The 26524-nt window shown below is 57.6% G+C and overlaps 1 protein-coding gene across 12 annotated transcripts in view; it reads left to right on the forward strand.

Moving 5' to 3' along the window:
* The window catches only part of LOC140258740 (ankyrin repeat and fibronectin type-III domain-containing protein 1-like), a 110967-nt gene that overhangs the window by 61392 nt on the left and 23051 nt on the right, over positions 1-26524 (forward strand). For 5 of the 12 annotated variants that reach the window (XM_072349345.1, XM_072349348.1, XM_072349347.1 and 2 more), the window contains 2 exons: positions 9680-9720; positions 26175-26303. In XM_072349345.1, coding sequence (XP_072205446.1) covers positions 9680-9720; positions 26175-26303 — 170 coding nt within the window. Of the gene's footprint in view, positions 1-8890; positions 9032-9679; positions 9721-22981; positions 23097-23233; positions 23331-26174; positions 26304-26524 lie in introns of those variants that run through there. The other 7 variants (XM_072349351.1, XM_072349353.1, XM_072349350.1 and 4 more) reach the window with 7 other exon arrangements.

Consider the following 26524-nt stretch of genomic DNA (forward strand, 5'->3'; position numbering starts at 1 on the left):
GTGTGTACCAGTTGGAGAACACCTTTGGCAATGCCCTTTCCCACGCACCCAGCCCCACACCACCGCCATCCCCTCCATGCCAGCCCCAGCACATCTCCCACAGGCTGCCTGTGCCCCGCGCAGCAGCTCGGAGCTGTTTTGGAACGGGCTGCGGCGCGGCATGATGTCAGCAGCACGGTAGTATCTCTGTCTCCAGCCTCGTTAGGCGCTTCCTGTGCTCTGGCTCTGGCTCTGGCGCGCCCGCCGTGTCTGCGCGCTTTCTTCTCTTCCACAATTCCCCAAGGATTTCTTTCCAACTGTTTTATTTTTGTTCCCCTTCCCTTTTATTTTTTCCCTTCCTACATCCCTTACCCAGCAGCTTTTTCATCTCCTTTTCCCATTTCTCCCTTCCTGAGCTCCTTACTCCCCCCCGCTCCCCAGGGACCGCCCGGAGTGTCCTCTCCCCACTGAACCACTCTCCTCCCAGCTGCCTTCTCTCTCCCCATCCCCACCGAAACCTTCTCACTGAGGATGTGCGGCTGTGCCATCCTCCCCTCCGTCCCCATCCCTTGCCCCTGTCCCTGTCCCCATCCCTGTCCCCATGCCAACCCGGGGCTCCCCATACCCTGCAGCCACCACACTAACCAGCAGCATGGCTTCCTGCCGGGGAGGAGCAGATGCAAGGCTGAATCACGGCTCTCCAGCGCGTGTTTACTGAGCACGAATAAAATATGATTTATTTCTTTAATTTCTTCCCTCTCAGCAGCCCAAATGCCGCCTGAATGTGGGTGGGCTTCCCCGGGGCCCGGGCACGAGGTGCTGTGTTTCCCCTGGAAGTTGCTCTGAGCACAGACACCCACAGCCCTTTGCAGCTCTGTGCGTCGTTCTTGGGGTGCTTTGGATGAGCACTTCTGGCAGCTCCCGTAGGGGTGGGTTCTGCTCTGCCTGCAGGGATTCTGCGTGGTGTCATGGTGAGACAGACTGCTGGCTTTCCATCCTTGGCCATGCTTGTGACTTGCCGGGTCATCTAATCCTTGGCACATTTGTTTTTCTGTCCTATTGCCACAAATCCTGCTACAGTGCCCCATGGAGGCTGCTGTGCTGGAGCCCATAGGGATGGGGTTGTGTGGACTCTGGGGTCTGAGCTTGCCCTCATCTTCATCCCAGCACTGATAAATGCCCATCGCTTCTCTTTCTCCCAGTGAAGTCAGGTCTTTGCCCATTTAACCTCACATGGAGTCAAATGTGTGCTTTCCTCCTGAAGCAACTCTGCCCATCAATGACTTGGGGCTGGGGCTGGGGACCCTGCGAGGACCCAGTGCCATGGGGCTGGTGCTGCCAGTCAGGACTGGGGGTACGGGGCCAGCAAGGGAGGAAGTGAGTTCATGGGCTGTGGTGGGACAGAGGGAGGAAAGAAGTGAATGAATGGTTTGTTGATAGTGGAGCATTGCTGCATCCTGGGATGGCAAGGCACAGGTCAAGCACTGTGGAGAGCTGGTGTGGGATGCTCCTCCCAGGCAGATAAACCCACGTCTGAGCTGGGAGGGGACATTTCCATGGAAATTGCCTCCAGGGCTGTGATTGCCAGCTCACCTGGGGTGGTTGTGCTGCCCTGTAATCGTGGGGAGAGACCGGAATGGAGCCGGGACGGTCGGCTGCTGTGCAGCCAGGAAGGGGAGGAGGAGGAGGAGGAGAAGGAGGAAGAAGCTGGAGCCCCTGTGAAGACCAGAGCGTAGCAGAGATGGTGAGCGGTGCACCTTGCAGAGCTGGAGAACCCTGGGATATAACTTGGGAAAAGCCTAATGTGAACCAAAGTGTCTGGCTGCTGTGGAGGCCGGGAGGGTAAAGGGGCTTGGGGGGGCACGAGGTGAAGGGCTGGGCTGGAGTGGCTGCCAGGTGGTGTGGGGGCACCGTGTGCTGCCCTGCGCTTGGATGGGTCATAGTGACTGGTGGGGCATGGGATGGAGCAAGCCTGAGGACACGGTGAGCTGGGCAGTGACTGTGCTGCAGCTGGTGTGTCACCACCCAAAGATGTGCGGGGTCCATTTTGGGGACACCCATGGGGGTCCTGGTGGTCTGGCTCTGGGCCTTTGGGCACTCATATCCCCAAGGCCCTGGGAAGGTTCACTAAGTTTGTTTGGAGATGTGCTGAGCACGGTCTGTATGCTGAGCACTGCAGGAGCAGGGCTTGGGGAGGGCGGTGTGCAGCTCTGCTCTGTGCCCTGTGGCATTGCACCTGGCGCTGTGGGGATGCTGGGGCTGCGGGCTTTGCAGGGCTGCTCGTTTATCAACCAAGAGAAAGCACTGGGCTTTTGTAAGAGGAGATGTGGTTATTTACCCTCTGTGTTCTGTGCAGCGATTTACCGGGGTGATATCATGTCTCAAATGTATGTTTTGTTCTATTTTGGCTTCCTGAGGCCTGCCTGAAGCTTGGTTCTCAGCTGAATCTCAATGCAGTCTCAGAGGCAGCAGGTCCATTTTGAGCCGGTGGGAAGTGGGGTGGGAAACAACACCTGGGGCCCCGCTGTGCCCCAGGCTTGGGGGCAGCCAGCACGGGAATGCCGGGCTCCCCATGCACAGCTGGGATGTTCTGGTGTGTAGTGCAGGCTCTTGGCACGTGTCTTCTGTAGGCACAAATAGAAAGTCCATGGCCACAAATCCCACAGCATCACCGATCCCAGCGCTGGTGCCTGAGCTGAGCTCTGTGTGCTGTACCTACAGGGAGCTCCGAGGGGCTTCCAAGGGCTGCAGATGTAGCTGGTGTGTGCAGTGACGTTGGATGCAGAAGGGGAGGAAGGTGGATGCTCTGTGAGCACGCTCTTCCCTTCCCTGTGCTGACAGCCATAACGCCAATAAAAGAAATGTTTGTTTTCTCATCTGTTTGATGTGCAGCAGTGGCAGCACGAGGAGCAAACTCAGCCCCCACCCCTGTGGTGCTGCGGGAGCGTGACGTGAGCTCTCACTACCAGTAAATGGCATTTGGGGAGGAAAAGGGATAAAGGAAAGGTTACCGTGTTGTTCTTTGTGATGGATGAAAGAGCTGTCAGCTCTGTCCTGCAGTGCTGGATCCCCGGGTATTCCTGGGACAGCAGCAAGGAATGCGTTTTGCAGGAGTTCTTTGCTTGGAGCAACCATTTGGCTCTTGTGGGTCTGAAAAATTCAACTGAGTGACAAATTAATGGAGTTATCAGTCACTGTCTGGCTTGAATGGAAACGCTGAGCTGACCCGGCCTGTCCATGCCTCCATCCCCAGGCCGGGGAGTCTCCCTGTGGGGCTGTGTGCCGTCCTGTGCTGCTGCTTGCCATGCCCTGCATTGCAGCACAGCTCTTGCAGGAGCTACCATTGGGCAGGCAGTGCTGGGGCAAGGAGCAGAGTCCTGCTGTGGGCTGGTGGGAAGGGCTCAGTGCAGGATGGGGCTCATTGCAGCCACACCGCGCCTGTGGAAATACAACAAAATTGGGTGTTTTGTCCCTCTGGGATGTAACACAGCGTGTGTGGGGGGTGAGGAGCAGAGGAGTGCCAAGTGTCCGTGCGTGCTGCATCCCTGCAGCTGTGTGTGCCCCCTTTGGCTGCATCGGTGTCACAGAGGGCACCCAGAGCCCAGGCAGCCCAGAACAGCCACTCTGGAGCTCTGATCCCCACCATGCTGGCATGGGGCAGCCCAAGCAGGACGGGCTGGGAGGCCGCACACAGGCATGGTCAGATGGGAAACTCCCGACCCTGAGCCGCTTTCTTCCCAGCGCCGGCCAAGAAACGTGACGCTGAGCAAACAGGAGGAAATAAAAGGGAAAACAGAGCTGACTTTGGGCTCAGAAATGGCCTTTTCGCTGGCAGAACCGGCGCTGTCTGCGTGCAGAAATCTTCATTTCAGACCCGGTCTTTAAATGCAAATGTGGCTTTAAATAGCTGTTCCTGCGCACACGTTCTGGTGCCTTCTGCCACGGAGCCAATGGATCGCGCTCCCCGTCAGTACATTCTTGTCTCATTTTGTATCCCCATACATTAAATTGATAGGTTGGGGGATTACAGCTCGTTCCAAGATTACATGGGTGGAGTCCCCTTTATATGGCCATGCTGGTATGTAGTGAATTTGAATTGGCACAGCAGAAAACTGGAAAATTTGGAACAGATAACTGTCTCCTATCTTTATATGGGAACATCAGAGCTCTTAGCTTTATTCTGGGGTTCCTGCCATTCCAAATATAATTTATTCTTTTATATAACTGTTTTCATATGATACACTCTTCGGAGTGGATAATGATTTGGGGATGAATATAAGCTTTCCTCCCCCCCCCCCCCCCCCTATCCAAGGCTGTCTTCCCAATTAATGAGATTGGGAACACGTTCCAAAAAGCTTTTTTCCCCTCTGGGCTTTTTAAAATGCTCTCAAATAATTCTGCAGTGTGTCTCGCACTTCCTCGATGGGGTTTGGTGCCTCAGCACGTACTGGTGGTCGGGCTGCACGGTGCGGGGCAGCAGCAGGGTGGCACGGGGGGCCCATGGGGAGCCATGCCTCCTTTCCTGCAGGGCTGCCGGGGCTGGGGTGCTCCTGGAGCAGCGTGTGGCACCGGAGGGGATTTCCTGCAGACTCAGAAGCTCACATGCAGCAATGATGGTTTGGGACAACCTTCTCCATCTGCACATCCCCAGCTCTCAGCCCGTCCCATAGGAGAGCTGTTCCATCCCTTGTATCGTTTTTGTGGCCCTTCTCTGGACACACTCCAACAGCTCCATGCCCCTCCTGCACTGAGCACTCCCCATCTGGACGCAGTGCTCCAGGTGAGGTCTCACAGCTCAGATCCCTTCCCTTGCCCTGCTGGCCATGCTGCTTTGGTGCACCCAGGATCCGTTGGCTTTAGTGCTACAAGGACACAGTGCTGGTTCATGCCCAACTGCCATCCACCAGTACCCCCAGCCCTTTGCAGAGGGCTGTGCTCCACCCTTACATCCCCCTGCATGGGTTTTCATGACCCAGGAGCCATCGTGTCCCAGCAGCTACAGCCAGCAGAGGGGAGAAGCAAGGAGGAGCTACCACGTGCCTTGCGTGCCAGGCTGGGCACCAGGGGCTGGGCAGCTGCCCCCCATCCCCACTGGGCAGGGAGCAACATGGGCTCCACTGGCACATGCATGCAGGGCTCCCCAGTGCATGCAGTGCTGGGTGAGGCTGTACAGCACAACCCCAGCTCTGCCGTCACCTCGGCCCCAGCGCTCAGGAGCCACGCTGGGTGCAGGTTTGGGGGGTGGGCTTTGATCAGCATTAGCCCACAGGTTTGTTTGGAGGAGTGTTCTTCCAGCGTGGAAAAAATAACCTCCCTCGGTTTTTGTCTCTCCTTTTCTTTGTGTGGGCATTGGTTATTCTAGGAGCGCTGAGCCAGATTTTATTGGGATGACTGAGAAAGCTGCCACCTGCGAGCAGCTGCTTCTCTTTGGGGATCATTTTGGTGTCATTTCTAAACAATAGCATGAGGCTTCTTCAGCTCCGCTCAGAACGTGGTTCTCCCAGGGACACTGCCCAGAAAAAAAGATGAGCTCAGATCATGTTGGCAACATTTCAGGGAGTAAGAAGTGCAGCGGGAGTGATGTGTGTTGGTGGGGATCAATGGATCGTGCAGAACTGCCTCGGCCCCTCCGTTTGGCGGCTTCCCAGCCCCATGGCTGTTGTTTCCCAGTGCAGCTCAACTTCAGAGCTCAGCGCCGTCCTTTACAGCGGTCTCCTGTTTGATGCCTGCATAAGCCCTGTGTGTCATTGGGCACCTCTTTCCCTCTTGGTGCTTCTGGTGACCTCTGAGCATCATGCGGAGTGGTGCTCTTCTCAGAGCAAGGGCAGCAGCAGCAGCAGCAGCGGCCCAACTCTGTGATGCTGGCATAGGGAAAGGAAGAGGGTCCTGGTGGTAACGGCCCTGGCCATGCTTGGGACAGCACTTTTTAGTCACAATGGCCAGCAGTCCAAAAACGGGGGAGATTTAGGTGAGATGTGAGGAGGAAATCCTTCACTCAGAGGGCAATGAGATGCTGGCACCACTGCCCAGAGCTGTCGGTGCCCATCCCTGGAGGTGCCCGTGGCCATGGATGGGCTGTGGGCATCCTGAGCTGGTGGGGGGGCACAGCCCATGGCAGGACTGGGGGCTGGGAGAGCCCTTCCCACCCAACCATGCTGGGATTCAGCTCTCCCATCTCAACCAGGCGGCATCCTCACTCCCAACCACCATCTCCATTGGGATGTGCCACGTGCAGGGGCTGCTCCTGCCCCACCAGTGCCCTGGGCTCTATCCAAGAGCTGTTCACCTCCATCCCTGGGGCGGAACGGCAGAGCTCAGCACGAGCCTCACTCAAGGATTTGTTTTAAAAATACATGCCGATAAAAATGACTCTCTCCATTATTTCATTAAGGGATTTCAAACGTGCTTCCTAAGCCCTGAGTCATCAATGAAATGAGCAAGCAGCAGCAGCGCGGCGGCCCCGTGGAACGTGACTCACACTGCAGTGTGTGGTGTGCGCCGAGCACGGGGATGCTCACACCTCCCTATGCCCCCAGCCCCCACCAGGCTCTCCCCGTGGCATCAGCAGAGCCCGCAGTGTCTCTGGGTTTGTTTTGCCTGTGGATCTGCAGCTCCCAGAGCCCCCCAATTGGCACTGATGTGCCCGAGCTGCCAGCGTGCAGCTCTCCTGGCAGTCAGCAGATCCCAGTCTCAATGTGTGTGAGACGGCCGGCGTTCAATGTTGTGTTGTATAACTGCAGAGATAAAAACTTGCACAGGCCATATCAATTCAGGAGAGACTGATCGTTCCGCCCAGGATGCAGAGGAATACGCCAGGCCATCTTCTGCTCTGCTTTGGGAACTCTGCCTCAGAAGCAGAGCTCGTCCCAGCTCCTGCACGCCAGCAGTTCTGCCCAGCTCTGTGTGGCCCATCTGCTGTGTGGCAATGCTGATCTTCTCCCCTCTCTGGAGATGGATTCAGTTCTGCTGAGAGCCAACACGTTTCTCTGAAGATTCAGGCTTTGTGTTCCCATCCTGCTTCCTCGCACTCTGCTCCATTACAGCGGCCCATCCTTCCACCCAGTGGTGTTTCCCTCAGCCACTCGTCCACGGTTGTCCCCACCTGTCACCTGCTGAGATCACCCCATGTTCTGCAGCAGGGACAGGGCTGTAGGTGCAGAGGTACTGGTGCTGTTGGTGCAATGGGACTGGGATCAATGGTAAAACAGGGCTGGGGCTGTTAGTACAGCAGGACTGGAGCTGTTGGAGCAGAGAGGCTGGGGTCACTGCACCGGAGTGATGCTGCTCCTTACCAAAGGGCTTCCATTACATCCCACATAGATGGGATGCCAAGAGCACATCCTCACCCCCTGTGCGTGCTGAGGAGAAAGCAATGAGGTGTAGGGGGAGTTTTGGCTGTGTGCTGTGCACAGACCCTCTGTCTTCTGGGAAGAGGGTGAGGAGGGCTGTGTGGGGGCCGTGGGGAGGCACGGGGCGGACAGGGGTCAGCCAGCGGGGTGCAGGGCAGCCAGGAGCTGAGCCTCGGCTACTGGCCCCGCTCCAGGCCCAACTCCTTGGACATGGGGCTGGAATTCTGCTGTCCCTCCTCGACTGCTGTTTTCTTACTAAGGCTCCAAATGAGATGTTTTGGCTAGCCATCATTACAGAGCTCCCCGCTTTCTTGTTTTGTTTTTCCTCTCTCCGAAGCTCGTGCCTCGTTGTTCTATTCCAGCTATCTAATACCCCCTGAGTTTTCCATGACTCTTAAAAACCAGCTGCTCAGCGGGCTTGCATTAACCCATTCCTTGCCCTCTGGGGCTGCTGCTGCCAGCTGTAGGGCTCCCAGCATCACTTCTGGGGCTCTCAGTGCCAGCTGTGGGGCTCTTGATGCCAGCTTTGCTTGTGCCAACTTTATGCTGGGCCACCTCAGGCTCTGAGCTGCCTTTGGAGGGTGGCGGCCATCCTGCAGAGCTCTGCTGGTGCCAGGCTCTGACTGTGGATGTGGATCCCCTGTGTATCAGGTGATGGTGCTGCCACCAGTTCTCCATGATCCTCGCTGTCATGGATAGCAGATGAAACTGAATTTTTCATGGCTTGGGAACTGTGTTGCAGCCGTAGTTTGGGATCCAGCACCCTGGGGTTTGGGTGTCAAGTTTAAGGAAGTAATGACGAACCCAGTGGGCGTGCTGTGCCCGGTGGATGGGTGCTGTTCCCAGGATGGGGATTTGCTTTTTCCACAGCATCGATGAGTTTGTGTGATTTGGTGATGGAGCGAGAATGAGACGTGTGTTAGTTGGGCATGGACTGAGGGTGTTTGCCTGAGGAAGACCATGAGGACGGTGCACACAGTCTGCAGAGGGGCCTCTGAGTGTGGGAGATGGGAGGAAGGCTCAGCAAGGAGGAGGAGGAGCATTGCAACGTATAGAAGAGGCTTCAGTGAAAGCCGCCTCATTTTGGGGAGCTGCTTGGTGCGAGGTGCAGCTGTCGGCTGCAGCACAGCTCCCATCTCATTGCCCTGCGCCGTTCCTGCCCCATCGCGTGGGGCTCCGCTGTTCGCACTGAGCTCTGCCCAGGCCGGTTCTTGGGCACATCCCAGTCTGTAGGACAGCTGAGGGCAGCGCAGCCCCAGCTCCGGGCTCCCCGTGCCGTAGGTTTGGCTGCAGCCTTGAGGCTGGGAGCGGGTGGGTGCCCGCAGCCCCAGGGAAATGTGCCCCGGACTCCTGCCCAGCGACACCGTGGGACACTGTGGGCCAGCGCTGCCCCGCGTGCTGAGCGCCCGCAGCCTTCCTCGGGGCTGGGCAGGGATCGCTCCCAGTCCCCATTAGCATTCGGCCCCGCTGCTGCTTCGGCGCTCGCCTTCGCGATTGCCTGGCAACCACGGAGCAAAACTACAACAGCTGCCGGGCCCGGCGTGCCTCCCTCCAGCCGGCACACGGCCGTGGCGACGGGGACGGGGAGAGGACGGTGGCACGGACAGACGGTGCCACTGCCCGGCACCCCGCGCTGGTGGGCTGCGAGGGCAGGGCTGTCCCAGGAGCAGGAGCTGCGGTGGCTGTGCTGCTGCCCTGGCTTGGTGGGTCTGTTTGTCTGTCTGTCTGTCTGTCCTCCCATCCATCAATCCGTCCGTCTGCCTCGCCGTGAGCATCACGCTGCACCCGGTGCATCCCTCCAGTGCTGGGGGCCTCCCTGTGCTCATCCCATCCCTTCATCCTGTAGGGCCGGGTTGGCACTGGGCTTCCAATAGCACCTGCTGGTGCCAGTAGTGGCATTTGTGCAGGCTCGGGTGCGTGGTAACTCGTGAGCATCGGGCTGTCCTCGTTTTGCACGTGGTTGGGGTTTTACTGGACAGAAGCATTTCATGGACCCGTCCCCATGCCTGTGGGTCTCCCCGCTGACCCCACACCCTTTTCCTGCTCCCAGCCTGCCCTGATGCGCGGTGCCATGCTGCTGTGAGCAGTGGTAGATGTGGGTGTGCTGGGCCCAGACTCAGTGCATCCTCATGCTGCTGCCATGATCCTCTCTCAGCACAGCCCTGGTGACTGCAGGCTGTGCCTGCACCGTGTTTGGGGCGGGAGGTCCTGAGCTGGCAGCCCAGAGTGCCCCATCCTGCCCAGCCATACACACAGCCCAGGAGCAGCCCTTCCTGCTCACACATCTTCATCAATGGCACAGCTTGGCCATGGGTTAAAGAGACATAACTGTTCTGTCTTCTGTCTTGCAGAGCCTGGGGTCAGCAGACAAGAAGGACTTCTACCAGTCCAAGTAAGTGCTGGTGCTGTTGGTGAGTAATTGCGTGGAAGTTCCCGGTTGGTCCGTGCCATCAGGCAGCTCTGCCTTGCTAAGATTAGACATCTCAGTGTACAGGAATAGCTGCAGCAATTACATGAGCAAGGATGAGAGTGAAGGGCTGCCAGTCACCTTGGCTTTGGGGCATGTGCAGGTCGTTACATCAGATCAGGAGGAGCTGACAGCATGGGGCCAGAGCCGGGACCACATGAGGCCGTGCAGTGGGGCTGGGAGTGACTGTTCCCATCTCCCATCTCTGCTCCCCTGCTCTGAGTGTGCACAGCTGAGCTCTCACTCTTGGGCAGTGCTGTTGCTGCACCAGGCTCTGCAGCGTGGCACCCTCCGGGCAGGCAGGTGGCCGTGGATGCAACGACAAAGTCAACACACATTGGCAAAGCATTTTAGAGACGTGTTTGTGATCTCTGCTGACCGTGGTCTGAGATTTCCGTGCTGCTCACTGCAGTGCTGCTGGGTGCTGCTTTTGACCACCATGCTCAGCGGAGGCCAAAGCAGCTCTGGTGTCCAGGAATTGCTGAGGGTGATGATGGCCGCTCCAGCTCCTGGCCCACATCAGGAGCAGTGAATCCTGGCTTCTTTTGTGTCCAGGAGGCAGCGTTCCCTGTTCTGCTTTATGTGCAAGAATGCTGCTTGGATCGAGAAGGCTTAACCCTAAACTGTTACATCACCTGAGAGCTGAAGGAGGTAGAGAACAGCTCGGGGAGAGCAGCACATCGAGAGCTGCCAGAGCTGCCATTCCCAAGAGAGGATCTGGCCATGAGCCCAGCGCTGAGGCAGCACCTGTGTGAGTTTTACCACCTGTGTTGGCTGTGCCAGCCTGGTGCTGCATCCCTCAGAGCAGCACTGGCAGCTTCACGCTGCTCTTCCCAAGGGGCTGTCGGGGCATCACAGTGAGCGGGACACATCCTGACCAAATCCCATTGGATCCTGTTTGGGGATGCAGCTCCCACCCGCTCTGCTCGCAGCCCTGCAGCCCGGTGCCACCGCAGCTGTTGGCACAGGGAGCTGCTGAGCAGGCTGCGATGTTGGGTGCTTGCTGGGACATCCAGGGCACCTTCCGTGTTTCTGCTAGAGGCCCTTTGTGTGTGCTGGGGAGCAGAGTGTGGGTCTGTGGCTGCTGAACAGGCTCAGTGTGCACAGTGCTGTGGGTGAGTGCTGGGATGGCTGTGGGAGCCCCGTTGGGGCTGGGGAAGGCTGCTGCTTCCTGGAGGCATTTGCTGTTCAGTGTCAGGCGTGGACTGGTTTCCTCAAACCAAGAGGGAAATGTTGGTTGTAATAATGATCATAAAGCCCCGTGTGAGTGCAGACCAAAATACCTGGATTTAATTAAAGCGGCGCTGATGTGCTGCAGGAGCTGCTGGTGCTCGCTGCCCTCCTGCACTGAGAGCAACGCTCAGCTGCTGGGAGCCGCTTTGCTGGGAGCAGCTCCTGTTTGCAGCACTCGAGGTGTCAGCACTGACGCTGCCCTGGTCCCTCTGCACAGAGATGGCTGTGCTCAGCCCTCTGGAGATCCTCGAGGCTCTGTCCCCATTCCACATTCAGGGCTGCCGCCCACCTTCCGTGTGAAGCCTCAGAGGTGTAAACACACCCTTGAAACCTCCTTATGTAACTGCAGCATCTCGTGTTTGTTTTGTCTTGCAGTATTCATTAAGCCAAGAGTGTCTGTGGCTAATTTGTTATCACCCTGCTCTTAAGGTGGATGTCTTACACTGAGACCTCTCTGTGCCGGCACGGGGATGGAAGTGAGTGTTTCATCTCTGAGTCATTACCTTGTAACTCCTTGGCATCTTTAAGGATCTAGAGACTGGTATTTACATCCTGGAAGCACTAAAAGCCATCACAATAATCTGGATGTGTTCCTAAGCAGGGTGTTCATTTCACTGCCTCCTTAACTCAAGCGTTATCATTACAGCAGTAATAACAGTAGTGTACCTGTGTGCTGGGTTTCACTTCTTTGCAGTGCCCAAGAGCCAGAGAGCTGCTCAGCTGGGATGCTGCCAAGTGCCAGGCAGGGAGAGCAGGAAGCCCAGGGCAAGGGAGGGCTGAGGGATGGTGCAGATGCTGCCAGGGGACAGGGGAGGCAATGCCCAGCCCATCTGTGAAGCCACGAGGTTCTCAGCACTGCAAGAAATTGTCTCAGACTGCCTTCACTGAGCTGGACGATGCATTGCCCAGCCTTAGGAAGGGCTCTGAAGGCATGGGTGGCAGCTGAGGGGCAGCAGAGCCCTAACCCTGGCTTTAGAGTGAGGGAGTGAACTCCTCCTCACGCCGTGTAATAAAGTGAAGGAGATCCCATTGCCGGGCAGGGTATCCTGGCTGAGCCACTGGGACTTTAAAAATAGATTTTCCCTGGGGGTTTGAACAGTGGACACAGGGCCTGTGTTATGGGCAGGTGGAGAGCTCTGAGCCTCTCCAAGCGCTGGGAAAGGAAGGGAATCCATCCAATGTGCTTCTGAGAAATGTTGTGGTTCAACAAATGTCAATATGGGGATGGAGAGCAGAGCAAGACTGGAGCTGATGGAGGAGGAAGGGAAGCAGAAGTGGGTGTGAATGGCAGGAGATTGCCTTGGATGTCTGCAGAGGGCAAAGATGGTTCTGCAGGGGAGAGGATGGGACACAGCCTGGAGCTGTGGAGCGGGAGGGCTATGGAGGGGTTCTGTACCCCAGGTCCAAGGGCAGAGGCCCCTTCTCTCACTGTGCCGGGATGGCACCAGCATCCGTGGTACCTGACCTGGGAGCAGGGATGAGGACCTGCTCCCAAATGTCCCAGCCCAGGATCTGCTCAGCTGCAGCCCACAGGACAGGAGGAGCAGTGCTCCGTGCTGGCTCAGTGCCGCTGCCAGCTCTGGCAAAGCAAAGTTTGGGGTTTAGTTATTTCTGTGCAGCTTTCAATGTGTTAAGCGAGCTTTCAGTGCAGGCTCTTGCTGTGCCGGTTGTCATAGAAACTTGAAGGGCTTTTTTCTCCTATCCCCCCAGCCCCTTTCTTTAAACCAAAGCCGTTTTTTCCCCTCATAATTTCACTTCCAATCCAATTAAACCTGCTCAGCCCCTGCCACACCAGAAGCTGGTGTCTTTGCGTTGCGTCTCCTTTCGTTCTCACCTAAGGGTGGCACACCTTGGCAGCCCTGGGTCCCAACCCATGAGGACTCCAATACAATGGGGGTCCCATGATGTGCCTGAGGCCACACAGGGGGACTCATGCCCTGAGGCAGCAGTAGGGCTCACTGTGCCACACTGGGACCAGCTGGGAGCCCCCTGCACCCACTGCAGCCCTCCCACATCCATCACGCCTGCCATTAATCATGGCTGAGGAAGCAGGCACAGAGGGGCTGGGTTTGTGGGTTTGGTGGTTGGGGCTGTCACATTGCACTGTGTGGGCTGTGGATGCTCTATGAGCAGCATCCCTTCCTCCCAGCTGCTCTAAGGGGCCCAGTGAGGCCCCATCCCCGTGCCAGCCCCCCGGCTCTGCCCCTCTACAGAGTGGGGCACGTGCTGCTTTCTCCCTGACCCGTGCTCTGGTCTGGTGGAACGGGAGCAGGATTTCTGTCAATAAACTGAATGCAGCTCAAGCTTTTAGAAGCAGGACATTTTCCCAGCCCTTGGATCCATTTTGTGGCCCATCCCCCTGCAGCCCCTCTGGTTTCAGTGTCCCAATTTAAGCACAGCATCCTGATGGCAGGAGTGCTCCCCTGCCACCCTCAGAAGCACACGGAGGTACCTCCCCTCTCCCACAAGAACCACATCAGCCCTTTTAGCCGCAGCACCACATTAGGGCCTTGTGCAGGGCTGTTCACCCGTGGTGACCCCCGGAGTCCCTCCCTCGCTGGGACAACTCTCTGCCCCTGAACATGGCTGGGATCCATTCCATGGTGCTGGGCAGCCTGAGCATGCTCAGCTCAGCACTACCAGGCAGCCCACGTTTCTCTCTTTGCCCCTCAGTGTTTACTGTTGCATCCATCTTTCTGTCATCCATTCATTTTCGGAGCGAGGATTCTGGTTCCTCCCCAGTCTCTGGACGCAGCCATCACCAAGCACGCTCCCTCAGAGCTCACTGTGAACACCTCTGCAGTTCCCCATTCAGTTTGGGATCTGCCAGCCAGCTCCCAGCCTGCTCAGTGTGCTGCATTGGCACCACGTAGTACTATCCCTTCAAATCAGAGTGTCATGAAGCGCTGGCTGCTCCGGCTGCACAGCTGCTTTTACAACTCAGCCTGCATTTGCTAACGAGCAAAATCAGGTTCATTTGACAAGATCTCTTTCCCATGAAGACCTGCCGGCGGGTTTTAATTACAGCCCACGTCCTTTAATCATGTCTTAATTTCACACCAGATGAGCCCAGGCTCTGGGTCTCAGCCCTGGCCGCTCTGCAGCCAACTGGGTCCCCCTCCCCCAGGCTCTGCATGGCGCAGTGGGGCTGCCTGCCCCCCGGCCCCACAGCCTGAGCCCTGCCCAGGGCACGGTGGGACCCAGCGGTAGCTGTGCTGTTCTGTTCTGTTCTGCCTGTCCCAGCTGTGCACTTTCCTAATCAAGTTTCTACGCACTGTAACTCTTCATTTCGATTGGCCTCTCTTTGTTGCATATTCCATTTCCACTCTGAGCCCTCATTTGGCAAACAGGGCTTTAAACCACTTGCTCGTTTTCCTGCCTATGAAACTGGACTTTGCAGACACCCAACAAACTCCCTGTAAGGGACTCCATATTTTTTCCCCTGACTTTTTCAAAGTATTTCCTTGCAGTGGGTTTATCCCATCTCCCAGGTGTAAGAACAGCCATTCTGCAGCCCCACGCATGCCCAGCTGGCTGCCACCATCCCTTGCTGGTCTGCAAGGATTGCAAGCAGCCCTGTGTGTACCCGACTCCAGCCTTGCATGATGAAGATTTGGCCCCAGGAATGCTTGGAGATGCGTGTGCTGTGGCTCTGCTCACTCCTGCTGCTCAAAGGCTTCAATCTCCTGACCACGGGAATCATTGCAGCAGGTTTCAGTGGTGTCAACTGCATGAAATCTCTGCCCATGAGTGAAGATTTCCAGTGCCTCACTCTCCTTACTCAGTGAAGCTGAGCTTCACCGCCCCACGTCACCACGGGGCCATGTGCTGCAGCACAGCAGCTTGCTGCTGCTAAGGCAAAAGCTGCCCGTGCTGGTGGAAGTGACAGCATTGGCCTTGAAAGCAGCGAGCCTCCGGGCTTGTGTGGTGCTTCTGGTGGGGCCATTTGCTGTGGGAAAATGAGGGACCATCATGTGGAACGCGCCATTTACCTGGTTGTGCTGCACAGATGTGAAGATAGTGCTCATTTGCTCTGGGACCGGAGTGTCTGGGGACATGAAAGGAGGAAAGCACATCAGTTTTGCTGCACCCTAACAGCAGCAAAGGGGAGATCTGACACTCTAAGCTTGCCCTCAGGTTTTGACCATTAGCAAAGGCAGGAGTCAGAGCAACACGCTGGCTGCCTGCACCCAGCAAAACCTCTGCAACAACACACAGGGATCCCCAGAGGAACGTGGAGCCCTGAGTGTGCAAAGGCCATGGTGAAATTTGCACCCCAGCCCAGACACTGGGGGTGTCAGCTGAGATTTCCCAACACAGAGAGGGCCCATTCAGGTTGGCCCGCTCAGACACTGCAGCTTTAATGCCTGAGCACCCAGCGTGTTTCCACTCCCCTCGCATGCATCAATCAGGTCTCGGTGAGGCTCTGAAAGAGCCAGTTTGTTAAACAAACACACTTAGTGTAAAAAGTTTATTCCAGTTAATTAGGACTTCATTGCAATGGAAACAAATTACCCAGCTGTCATCTGCCAAGCCAAACAGTACCAGGGCAGAGGGGGTCCTGGCCAGGCAGGAGACAAACAGCCATCTCAGGCAACCTTATTTATGTCCTTTTTATACCTTTCAGTATTTATTTGGACATTCCTGAGCAGGGGAGCTGGGTTAGCGCCGAGCTGCACGTCCCGGCGCTGCGCGGTGTCGGCTGTCACCGGCTGCAGGTTCTGGGCTCAGCGCGGTGCCGGTGCCGGTGCCGTGGGCACGTCCCTGTGCCTCCCCAGCAGGCAGGGGGTGCTGCGGCAGTGCCAGGTGCTGCCAGCTCGCAGCGGGCGGAAGCGACAGATAAACCCATAGGATTAGCAGCGGGTAACGTGTCGGGAGCCCGGCGTCCCCTTCCTGCGGCATTAGACACTCGAGCCCGGCGCTGGGGAGGGGGGGTGGAAGTCATCGAGTTACCTCCCCCACTCGGTGCCTCGCTCCCATGGGCTGTCCTTGCTCCATCCCTCTGCTCACAGCTCCGTGTGAAGGGTGTGCGTGGTGCCGGCCGTTGGGCTCATTGGGCTGCAGCGTGGGGGGTTGAGGTGACAGCATGGGGACAAGCGAGGTGACAGCAGGACCCTGCCCTGGCACCAGGATGGGTGCCTGAATTCCTGTGTGCATCCAGTGGATGGACCTGCAGAGTGACCTGCACAGACTTGAGAAGTGGGCACACGAGAACCTGATGAGGTTCAGCACAGCCCAGTGCAGGGTGTTGTACTTGGGTCGGGGCAGTCCCAGATGTGTGCAGAGCGCAGCAGTGTGCACTCACAGCCCCAAAGGCCGGCTGCATCCTGGGCTGCATCAGCAGAGGGGGGCAGTGGGCAGGGAGGGGATTGTCCCCCTCTGCTCTGCCCTTGGAGCCCCCATCTGCAGTGCTGCATCCAGGCCTGGAGCCCAGCACAGGAAGGGTGGGAGCTGCCGGAGCGGGACCAGGGGAGGCAATGAAGGTGCTCAGAGGTTGGAGCAGCTCTGCTATGGAGACGGGCTGAGGATCAGGGGGTGTGCAGCATGGAGAGGAGAAGTGCTGCGGGGGGACCTCATTGTGATCTTCCAGTGCTTGAAGAGAGCTTATGAACAGGAAGGGGACCAAATTGTGTGATCCCACTGGGCAGCACACCACCTTGCATGGCACCAGCGGGGCGCTGTGTGGGGCCACCACAGCCGCACTGGGGACAGTGGGCGCAGGTGCAGCGCACTGGGTGGCCGTGGGCACTGCCCCGCTCGCACTCCATGGGGTTTCTCTCTTTTCAGCTGCGTGGAAACAAAACCGCATGTGACCCACAGCCCAGGGTTCCCCCGCAGCTCCGCAGCCGGGTCAGATGGAAAGTTTTAAGCATTTTAAAGCTGCGCGCAGAGTCATTCAAAACAAGCCTCGAGTGTGTTTTGGACTCCATCGAGCTGTCGTCGTCGCCCGGCTTCGGCCGCTGTCTGTCCAGGACAAGGGCTCACTTTGAGCCTCCCCTTCTGCTGAAGGGGGAATGTTTTCGTTCCTAATTTAGCGCATCCGTTCCGCCGGGGTCCGACCCGACTCCTGCAGCGCCTCTCCCTGTCACCGCTCACAAACCTGGCTGCCCTCACACTCTGCCTCCTTTCTCTGGTCCCAGACTTGTGCTCGGTGGGGGGTGTGTGAAGGCACAGTTTGTGCTCTGCTTTTTTTCCCCAGGATTTTGTGTTGTTTTGCAGAGAGTTTGCTTGTTTTTGAACGCCTAAAGTATAGGTTGACGCGGTGTGGGCTCACTGCTTGTCCAGGGGAGAGGCAGCAGCGGGAGGTCCCACTCAGGTGTTGGCTCCCAGGCTGGGGACTTCATGAAGCATCTCTCTGCTGGGCCGCTCTCACCCTGTCAGATCCCCACACACTTCGGGTTTGGTCCCTCTAGCAGCTGATTGCGGCTGAGAGCCCCTACGAGGCCATGGGAATGTGGTCCCCATGGGATGCTGAGCACCTTGGACCCAGCGCGCCTTACCCCTCTTCTCTCATCCGGTTTGCTGTAGGTCTGAATGCAGCAGTTCTAGGGCTGAAGTTGTCATTGAGGTCTGCTGATCTTTATGATGTTCATTAGCGCAGTTCTGATCAAAGAACAGCACGTTCCCTCCCTGTCCTCGTTTTCCCCTTGGTTAATAACCCAATGCTGCTTCGGCTCATTTTGAAAGAGACACAGTAGCTTTGGGAACGGCTCTGGATATAATAGATGGACGTCAGCAATTCCAACCTGGCCTTTACAGCGGCGTTAATTCAAAGAGAGGCGCAGTTCAACAACTGTGTTTTAGATTGCAGAAGGCGCGTTCCGTGTCTGGGGAGCGCTGACAGCCTGCCCTGAGCCCCAGCAGCGTGGGATGCTTTGAGCTGGGCTGTGCTGGAGCATCCTATAGGGCTGTGCAGTGCCATCCTGTAGGGCTTTATTGGTTGAGCACACTGGGCTGGGGTTTGGGGTGCCCAGTGCTGAGGCTGTGCTCAGACCTTACCCCAGGGCCGAGTCACTGCAGTGCAGGGCGAGAGGCTGTGCCCATGGGGTGCTTTAGGTAACAGCCGGGGTGGTTGGGGTGGCTGTGTGCCTTTGTCAGCCATGGGTAGGAGAGCACTGGACACCTGTGAGATGCCCAAAATCTTGCTGACCGCATCTTCCATCCCATCTATTCCTTGCTCATTTCTCAGCACCTCCAAGTCTCCTTTCCTACTGTCTGTGGAAGCAGCACAGATACACCTCAGGGTGCTGATCCAGATCCAAACAGCACCGTGTGGATCTGCTGCTGGGACCTCAGGGGGCTGCATGCTCTGTGGCAGCCCAGAGGAAGCTGCAGGGTGGTGTGAAGGTGCTGAGTGGGGGCTGGGCTGCTTCCCATCACATCCCCGTGTGTGTCGTGTGCTGAGATGCGGTTTTGGCAATGACCTGCAGCGTGTTCTGTGCTGGAGGAACAGCAGAACCACTGCTGAGCGTGGTGCAAAGCGTTTGTGGTGCTATTGCCAGCGCAAATAACGCACCTCCTCTTGATTCTTCAGGGCACCAGGCTTTCTTTGAGGCAGAACCTTCCTGTGGTTTATCTGTCATTGCTGGCTGTTTGCTTTCGGAGTGTCTGAAGCAACCTGCTCAGGCTCCCTGCAGCAGCCCTGCCAGCAGCACCATGTCACACCTCATGTGTCTGTGGTCGGCTGTGTGGGGTGGGCAGGTGCTGCCCCAGGTCCCCATGGGTCCCCCCACAGAGAGGTGTGGGGCCGGGCAGTGAGTGCACACTGCATGCTGGTTCTTCACCCCTTGGGATGTGACTGCCTTTCACAAAGAGGCTTCTGTGTCCGAATGAAACGCCTTTCAGCAGCCTGGCTGACATGGCTGTTCTTCGTGGGGTCTGAAGAAATGGGCCTGGTGGGGATTTAAGGATGGTGGGCACCATGTGATGCACACAGCTGGTGTCCCAGGAGGTCAGCTCCAATGGGCAGTGAGTCTGTGATGGCAGTGTGTGCAGCCCTGGGCAGTATGAGCTAATGGGGAAACCAAGGCACCAAGCTGTTGGCTCACAAGGGCCTGGCTTACACAGCCTGGACTGCACTCTTTGCTTCTGCAGGACCCAGGGAAATCAACTGTGCCACATCCTTGGGGTGCCACAGCTCCCATGGCCCCGCAGTGCCCTTAGGAACCAGCTTTTGGCTCTCGTAGTGCTTGCCTGGAGCCGTGCTGTTGGTTCCTTTGGCCCTGGGTCCCTCCCTGCCGCCACGGAGCTGCTCTGTGCTTGGCTGCAGAAATGCGCTCAGCATCCCAGAAATGCGGCTTTCATGCGGGAGCCAATAGTCACACAGCCTCCGTCCAGAAACCGTCATTATCGGCCGCTTTCTTGTTCTTGGTTTCTTTGAACTACAGTTCCCAGGATGCCTGAAGATATGCAGACATCCGAAGACAGTGGTTTCCCATAAACTTTTGGGGTTTCATGCTTTGTAGGCAGGAATGTTTTTATTGCATTGCAAAGCCCTTCAAGTCCCTCAAACCTCCGCAGCGGTTCCGTGCCGTGGGGAGGAGCGGGGGCTGCCCAGGGCTTTTCTCCGGTGCCTTTTTCCTCTTGGTCCCTTCTCCAAGGGGAACCTTTGCACGTCTCCAAGCGAGGCACAGTGCTGTGGGGGATGCAGCAGCAGCAGGGAGCCTGGCAGGTTGCGTTTCCAATAGTGACACGCTCACGAGAGCTACTAAAAAACTGGAGAGGGGAATTTTCCTTTAGCCTGGAGATGCTGTGACTGTGACCGAGTGGGTCTGGTGCTTGCTGCATCCCACCAGTGTCAGCGTGGATCTGTGTGTAGACCAGGCTGTGCATGAGCCCCATGTAGGACCCCACAGCTCCACAGCCTCCTGCTGCCCAACCTGGGGCTGGGTTCCATGGAGTGGGGCTGCAGCAGCCCAGGTGACTCCTTACCTTCTGTGTCTGGGGAGGTGCCGAGGGGAGGGCAGACCGCAGGCCATGCTGTGCCTCTCGCCTTGCCCCACAGCACCCTGCACCAGCGTGCACAGCATTCCCACGTGCATTGCACGCCTCTGTGCACCAGCCTTGTGTGCCATGTGCACCAACACACCCACGTGCACGCGTGGCTGCTGGCACCTGCCCGCCCTCTGGGAGGTGCCCGATGGCGTCAGCCGGTGTGGTCCTCTGCAGGTTGATGCCCGTCCAAAAAGGAAAACCATGGAGGCTCTGCGGCCGGCTCGCGTTAACCACATCACTGCTCTCCTGCACTTGGAAAACCCGGCCGCTTGGGCAGCCCAGAATAACAAGTCTTTCCATTCCTGCACACAGCGTTGGACGCGGGGCCATCGAAAACAAGGGTTGGCTCCAGCGCCAGTGCCGCCGTCAGACTAAACAACAGCAGGTCCGTGGGCTGCCCGTGCCCCACAGCGGGCGGTGGGCTGCGATCCCGGCTGCTGGGCACAGAGGGGCCATGCAGGGCTGACTGCAGCGTGGGGCTGACAGCGCGTGGAGCCCCGCATCCCGCAGGGCTTTCCTGCTCCCCTGCGTGGGGGATGTGCTGGGGAGCGCTGCACCACGGGGTGCCTTTGGCTGCTGCCACGGAGGTTCTGTGGGGAGGGAACGCTGAGCCCTGGGGAACTCGTCCTGGTTCTGAGCAGATCTGTGGGAGGAAAGGGAGTTATCGGGGTTTGCTTTGCAATTCGGTCTCCATTTGCTCTCGGTATCACATTAGTTATGGTGAAAGCCTGAATTGCTGCAAGGGATGTTCTGAAGACCGAGTGCTATAGCTGTGTGTGCCGAGCTCCTGCCCCCCAGCATGAAGGGATGCACGCGTGTGGCTGTGTGTGTCACCAGGACACTCAAGGCACATGCAGCCACCATGGGACAGCCCAGGCCCTGTCCTGCTGCCCTGCACAGCCCAGCATTGCTTCCCATAGAAGGAGATGGCAGAATCCTTAAAAACAAGCCAAATGGGAAGGATTGGACCCGAGGAAGGCAGTTTCTACCTGTCTTATCTTCTCTGCAGTTGACCGAAGCCTGGTTTTTATGTGGCCAATATTGAGGGTGAAACACATCGATGCACACCCATGAGATGGTGCTGCCAGCTGTCTGTTATATGGCAGGATCAGATCTCTGCTCCCATTTTCTTTTAGCTGCTTCACAGCACCAAGAGGGATCTCGATGGGACTGGCCTGTGCCTGGAGGCTCCATCCTGAGCCGACAGTGCTGCTTGGAGCTGCTCTTTTGGGGCCTGTAAGGCAGACCCAGGCAGTCCAAGGCCAGCTGAATATAGCCCACCCACCCCATCAAGTTGGGTTTGGGGCTGTCTGTACTCACCATCCCCAGCATGCCCAGCCCTGCTGCTCTGCGGGCAGACAGCTGCTGCTCCGAGGGCAGAGCTGCTGTCACCGGGGAATACAAATGAACCAAATCACTGCTTTGGCAAAGGATTTGTAGGGGAACGACATGCAAATTTACCTTCCATTCCGAGTGTGGATGGGCATTAAAATACAGTGTTTGAAAGCCAAAACAAAGGGACATTTTAATTTAGGACTCACGAGGCGGTCCCTTCTGCTTGGATTTGCATCAAATCCTTTGCAGCAAAAGCTGTAAGTTTAACAAAACTCGGAGAAAACAAGAAAAAGTTCTAAAAATGCCACCCAGCTCCAAGGACTGACACTTCTTTTGCGCAGCAACCAGCTTGGTGCTGGGTCCCATAGAGGCCAGCAGGGATGGGAGTTGTGAAAGGCAAAGGATGGGTGTTGGGTTTCTTGGCTTTATCATGGCTCCAGCACAGTCAGCCTGGGGGACAACTGGGTCAGGGGACCTCGGGGTGCACCCAAAGGACCATAACACTGGGAGGGGTGTGAGCAGGCAATGGGGGGCTGCACTGCAGGATGTGTCAAATCACTTCCCAGCCTTCACCATTGACACCTCACATCTCAAACCCACGCTCGGAAACAGCTGCTCTGCTCATCTGACCCCGCACGGAAGGTATCTCCGTCCTTCTCCCCACGCTTCCCTTCTCCTCTCACCCTTTGGGCCGCCTGCCCACCTGGTGTTGTGGGTCAAAAATAGGCAGCATCCCCCGGCTCACTACTTGTCACTCATCCCAATAATGCCAGCTATAATTAGCTGCCCGTATCAAAGCTGTGCTGCTGGAGGAACTTTTTGCAGCCCCATAATCATCCTCTAAACAGAGGATCTCACCACGGAGCCTGTTCCATCCGTGGTCTGGCTGCCCCTTCCCATGTGCCTGGGGGTGAGCAGCCTACAGGTGGCCCCAGGGCTGTGGTGCCATGAGGCCTCACACTAATCACACTAATCACATTAATCATGGCTGAGTCAGCACCACCAGGGGGGCATGGAGGGACCGGGATGGGGGATGTGGGGCTGGAAGGAGCCGTGGAACAGTGAGTGTCTGTCCCTGAGGCTCTGAGCATCCCACCCAGCTGCCCACCCATAGTGTGTGAGTGCAGCTCTGGGGGCTCAGGAGGTCCGATGGGCATTTGTCACCTGTGAGGCCACCACCACTGGGGACTGCTGACCGAAGCCATCCCCTGAGCCACCAGGACAGCCCAGCAGCGTGAGGGGCTCCTGGGTCACCTGCGTGGGGTTTGGTGAGAGCTGGGGCCGCTCTCATTGCCACTGCCCCTTCTGCTGCTGATGGGAGAGGGTGGCAAAGCAGGGCCTGCAGGGAACAGGGCCTCTGAGGGCACGAGTGGGATCAGGGCACGTCATGGCATTGGAGCGTGTGTGGTTAGCCCTGGGCCCCCTCCCCATGCCCAGTCCCCGTGCCCAGCCGCGCAGGCTCCCTGTTATGTAAAGCGCCGACAGGCGCGACCAGGAGATTCTTCAGTGTTGGAATCTGAGTCACATGGGGCTGTTTTATTTCCCCCTCTGCTAATCTCGTTTCTATAGAAACAAGATTGGGAGGAAAAAAAAAAAAAAAAAAAAAAAAAAAAAAGAAAAAAAAAAAAAAAGAAAGAAAGAAAGAAAAGAAAAGAAAGAAAAAAAAAAAAAGCAAAGAAAAAAAAAGAAAAGAAAAAAAAAAAGAGCGGAGCGGAGCGGGGAGCCAGCAGGAACCTGAGGTGATGGCTGAGGGAGGCGGAGGTGGCAGCTGGGCGCGGGGCAGCGGGGCTGCGCTCCCGGCCGGGATGGGAGCGTGCGTGCGGCACTGTGCGGAGAGGGGCTGGGGCTGGGGCTGGAGCTGGGGATGGGGCTGGGGATGGGGCTGGGGATGGGCACGCTGCCGGGGAGCTGTGCGCGGGTGAGCGCTGCTGGCTGCTGGCAGAGCGCGACGGGAAGGCGGAGGAGCGGTGCAGGTGAGTGCGCATCCTGCGGGCATCGCATCCCTCCCGGTGCGGCTCCGCGCGCGGCCCGCCGGTCCCATCCGCGGCTGCTGCTTTGGGGACGCGCTCGATCGTGCCCAAGAAATGCGGGGCTGCGGGCGGGATGGGGGCTGCCTGTGCCGTGCTCGTGTTTGACGCTCGCTGGGGGCTGCGCGCGTGCAGCCGTGGGGCCGTGCGTGCTGCCTCTGAAAACTTCTGCCTGCTCGGGAGGTGCCTCTTTTTCTCCTGTTTTATTCTGACTGCACCCGTGCAAATAAAGCTCTTCCAGGAGCCCGGCTGCTCTGCTGAGGGGCGCGGGAGCTGTGCCGGCTCCTGCCCTCTGTCCCTTCCCCAGCACGGAGGATGAGCCCGAAGCTGGTTGTGCGGGGACCGTTCCAGAGGGAGGCACGGCGAAAAGCGCTGCTTGTCGGGTGCTGCAGAGTGCCTACAGCCACCTCATCCCGCCCTGGTGCTTGGCTCACCCTTGCCTGCTCAGGGGGGATGCTGGCTGCCTTGCAGGAGCGGGGTCGATTCGCCTCCACGTCCAAGCACGTGCTGTGTCTTGGGCCAGCGAGCGCAACAGGTGGGAGCTGCTCCTGCCCTGGCTAAGATGTCTCCTTCACTGCTGCATGGCTGCCTCAAGCCCTCATGCAGGGTGCTGGTGAGGGGCTGGGCTGGGGGCGGGGGGTGCTGCTGGTGCCAGCTGATATGGTTCTCCTAGTGGGTGCAGGTGCCCTGGGTGTCTTGTCACCTTTCTGTGATGTCCCTGCAGGACAGAGCAGGCACAGGAGCTACTGCCAAGAGGTGCTGGCCGTGCATGGCCTTCATGTGCACCAAGCTGTGATTTCATGGGGAGGGGGGCAGCTGCATTTCCCCTTCACCCCTCCACCCTCCCCCCCACATCCCCATTGTCTTCACTGCCAGCCTGCTCCACTGCAATGTTCTAAGGAAGGGATGAGCCGTGGCTCGGTGGTGTTGCTGCAGGAATCTCCAGGGCTGATAATTGTTTCTGGGAAAAAGATGCTGTGTTCGGACTTAAACGCTGACATGGGACTCTGAACATGTGTAATCTGGCTGACAGATGGCAAGTCAGAGAGGTGTGATTTATGATACAGCACAGTAGCTGAACAACCTCTTCTGGTTGTCAGGAGACGGCTCTCCCCATCGCTGCAGTTGATGTTTCAATTGATGGCTCTCCCTGCATGTCCTTTGCTTGTGGCAGGTTTGGCAGGAGCTGGGGCTGGGCAGGAGCTGCGTCCAGGATAGTACCGGTGCTGCTGGGAGGAGGCACGCACACCTTGATGGATAGTGCAGCCTGTAAGGGGATGGGGCTGACAGCCAAAGGCAAGCTGGCCTCACTGCGTGGCCTCTGTGCCTCAGTTTCCCTGTCATTACTCTAATATGGATCAAAGGACAAGGGCCATCTGTGTTTGGAAAGCACCTGCGGAGTGTGTGTGTGTGACAGCAGCATCCCTGCTGTGCCGGTGTCTCCTCAGAGCTGGGCACAGACCCAGCAGTATCCCAGAACTGGAGCTTGGGGGGCCGAGGGTGCACCCAGCATGGAGCTGGGGGTGAGGGGAGGGGGCAGAAAGGCTTGGACATGGTGTGCACGCAGCCGGGGCAGAGCAGGTATGATTCATTCTTTCTTCTGCAGCACCGTTTATGTAAAGCAGTGCTGTATAAATAGCCCGATGATACTGTAATGTGCTCCTGGATTTCTAAATAGAAAAGGAAATGAAGTCTCTGCTGGAGCTGTTGGGTCTGGTGGCCTCAGCACACGTGGTCACCTGTCCCCTCCTGCCCTTCACGGACACCATTCCCCCATTGCCAGCAGCATCCCTGCATGCCCACATCCTGCTTCCTGCAGTGCCCCCCGCTCTCCCGCTCCCTGGCTGCCCCTTGCCTCTGCTTGGAGCCCTTAGGGCACCTCTCCCTGCTCTCCTTATACCCATCCACACCCCTCGGCCGCACTGTCAGTCTGGGAAAGGATGCAGGCCGAAGTACCGGCTGTGCAGAGCCAGTGGGAGTGTGTTCCAGGCAGGTCCCACAGCTCCCAGACCCCTCAAGAGCAGCAATGGGCACCGAGCATCACTCCTCCCAGCTGTGACAGAGAGGCTGCATCTGCAGCAGCTCTGCGCCCAGTGCTCCCATGGGTCCTTCTCACCCCGTGCCATCCCTGCAGCGCTCCGAGGGGGAACGCTGGGGTTTGCATTTCTGCTGGGGTTTCTTTAAAGGCAAATCTCATCCTTTACATCAAAGTGGTGTTTCTTCCCAAGAATGTGAGGAATGACCCTGGAAGGGCTGACCGGCTCTTTCCCGGCGGTGATGGTGGAGACGAGCGCCCGCTCCAGAAAGCTGTCTCCACCCCGTCCCGAGCAACAGCAATTCATAAGCTGAAAAATAAATCAATAACCAGAGTTAATGAATTGAAGATGTCTGTGTTTAAAACGTATCAGGGAAAAAACTGTTAGCTGCTCGTGGTTTATTTAATTATCGTAAGGAAAGAGCGAGAGCTCTCGTTTCTGAGAAGTCCCTTCTCTTTATGTGACTGTGCTCTAAGAGGCATTTGGTGAGCGAGACTGCTCAGGACCCCAGAGAACAGCAGCGATGGCTCTGGCAGTGTGCAGTGGTGCTGGTGCTGGGCAGGGGCTCAGCTTTGTGCCGCTGCTGCAGCCCTTTGGGGCTGACACGGGAGCCTCAGTGCTGCTCGGCCTCTGCTGCTGTGCCGTGGTGCTGCTGTGCTGCTCGCTCTGGTGCCCCCCGGAGCCCCCCACCCCTTGCAGCCCCCAGCACAGGTAGCTTCAGTGACATTAACGCCTTTCCTCTCCCCTTCCCCAGGTCGGAAAGCAGCCTCTCTAGGTTTGCCCACCGCTTGTCGGTGAAGCAGAAGCAGGAGAAGAGAAGGAAAGCTGAGTATGGCTCGGCCGAGCTGTCTGCCTTCCGGCCCAGGTCTCTGAGCATTGAATGGTAAGAGCTGCAGGACGGGGCTGGGGGCAAGCAGCCTCCCAGCCCTCTCCTGCCCCCTGTCCCCACTCTGTCTGTGCATTGCCCCGTGGGATAACACCCTTCAAACCATCACCCCGCTGCAGGAGTGACGGGCAGCCCCAGATGGGCTCCTGCTGCGTGGGGTAAAGGAGAGCAGCGAGATGGGCAGCTGTGTGTGAGCCCTCTGTGTTGGGTCCCAGCCC

Source organism: Excalfactoria chinensis, chromosome 14, assembly GCF_039878825.1.
Source record: "Excalfactoria chinensis isolate bCotChi1 chromosome 14, bCotChi1.hap2, whole genome shotgun sequence".
NCBI classification, from domain to species: Eukaryota; Metazoa; Chordata; class Aves; order Galliformes; family Phasianidae; genus Excalfactoria; species Excalfactoria chinensis.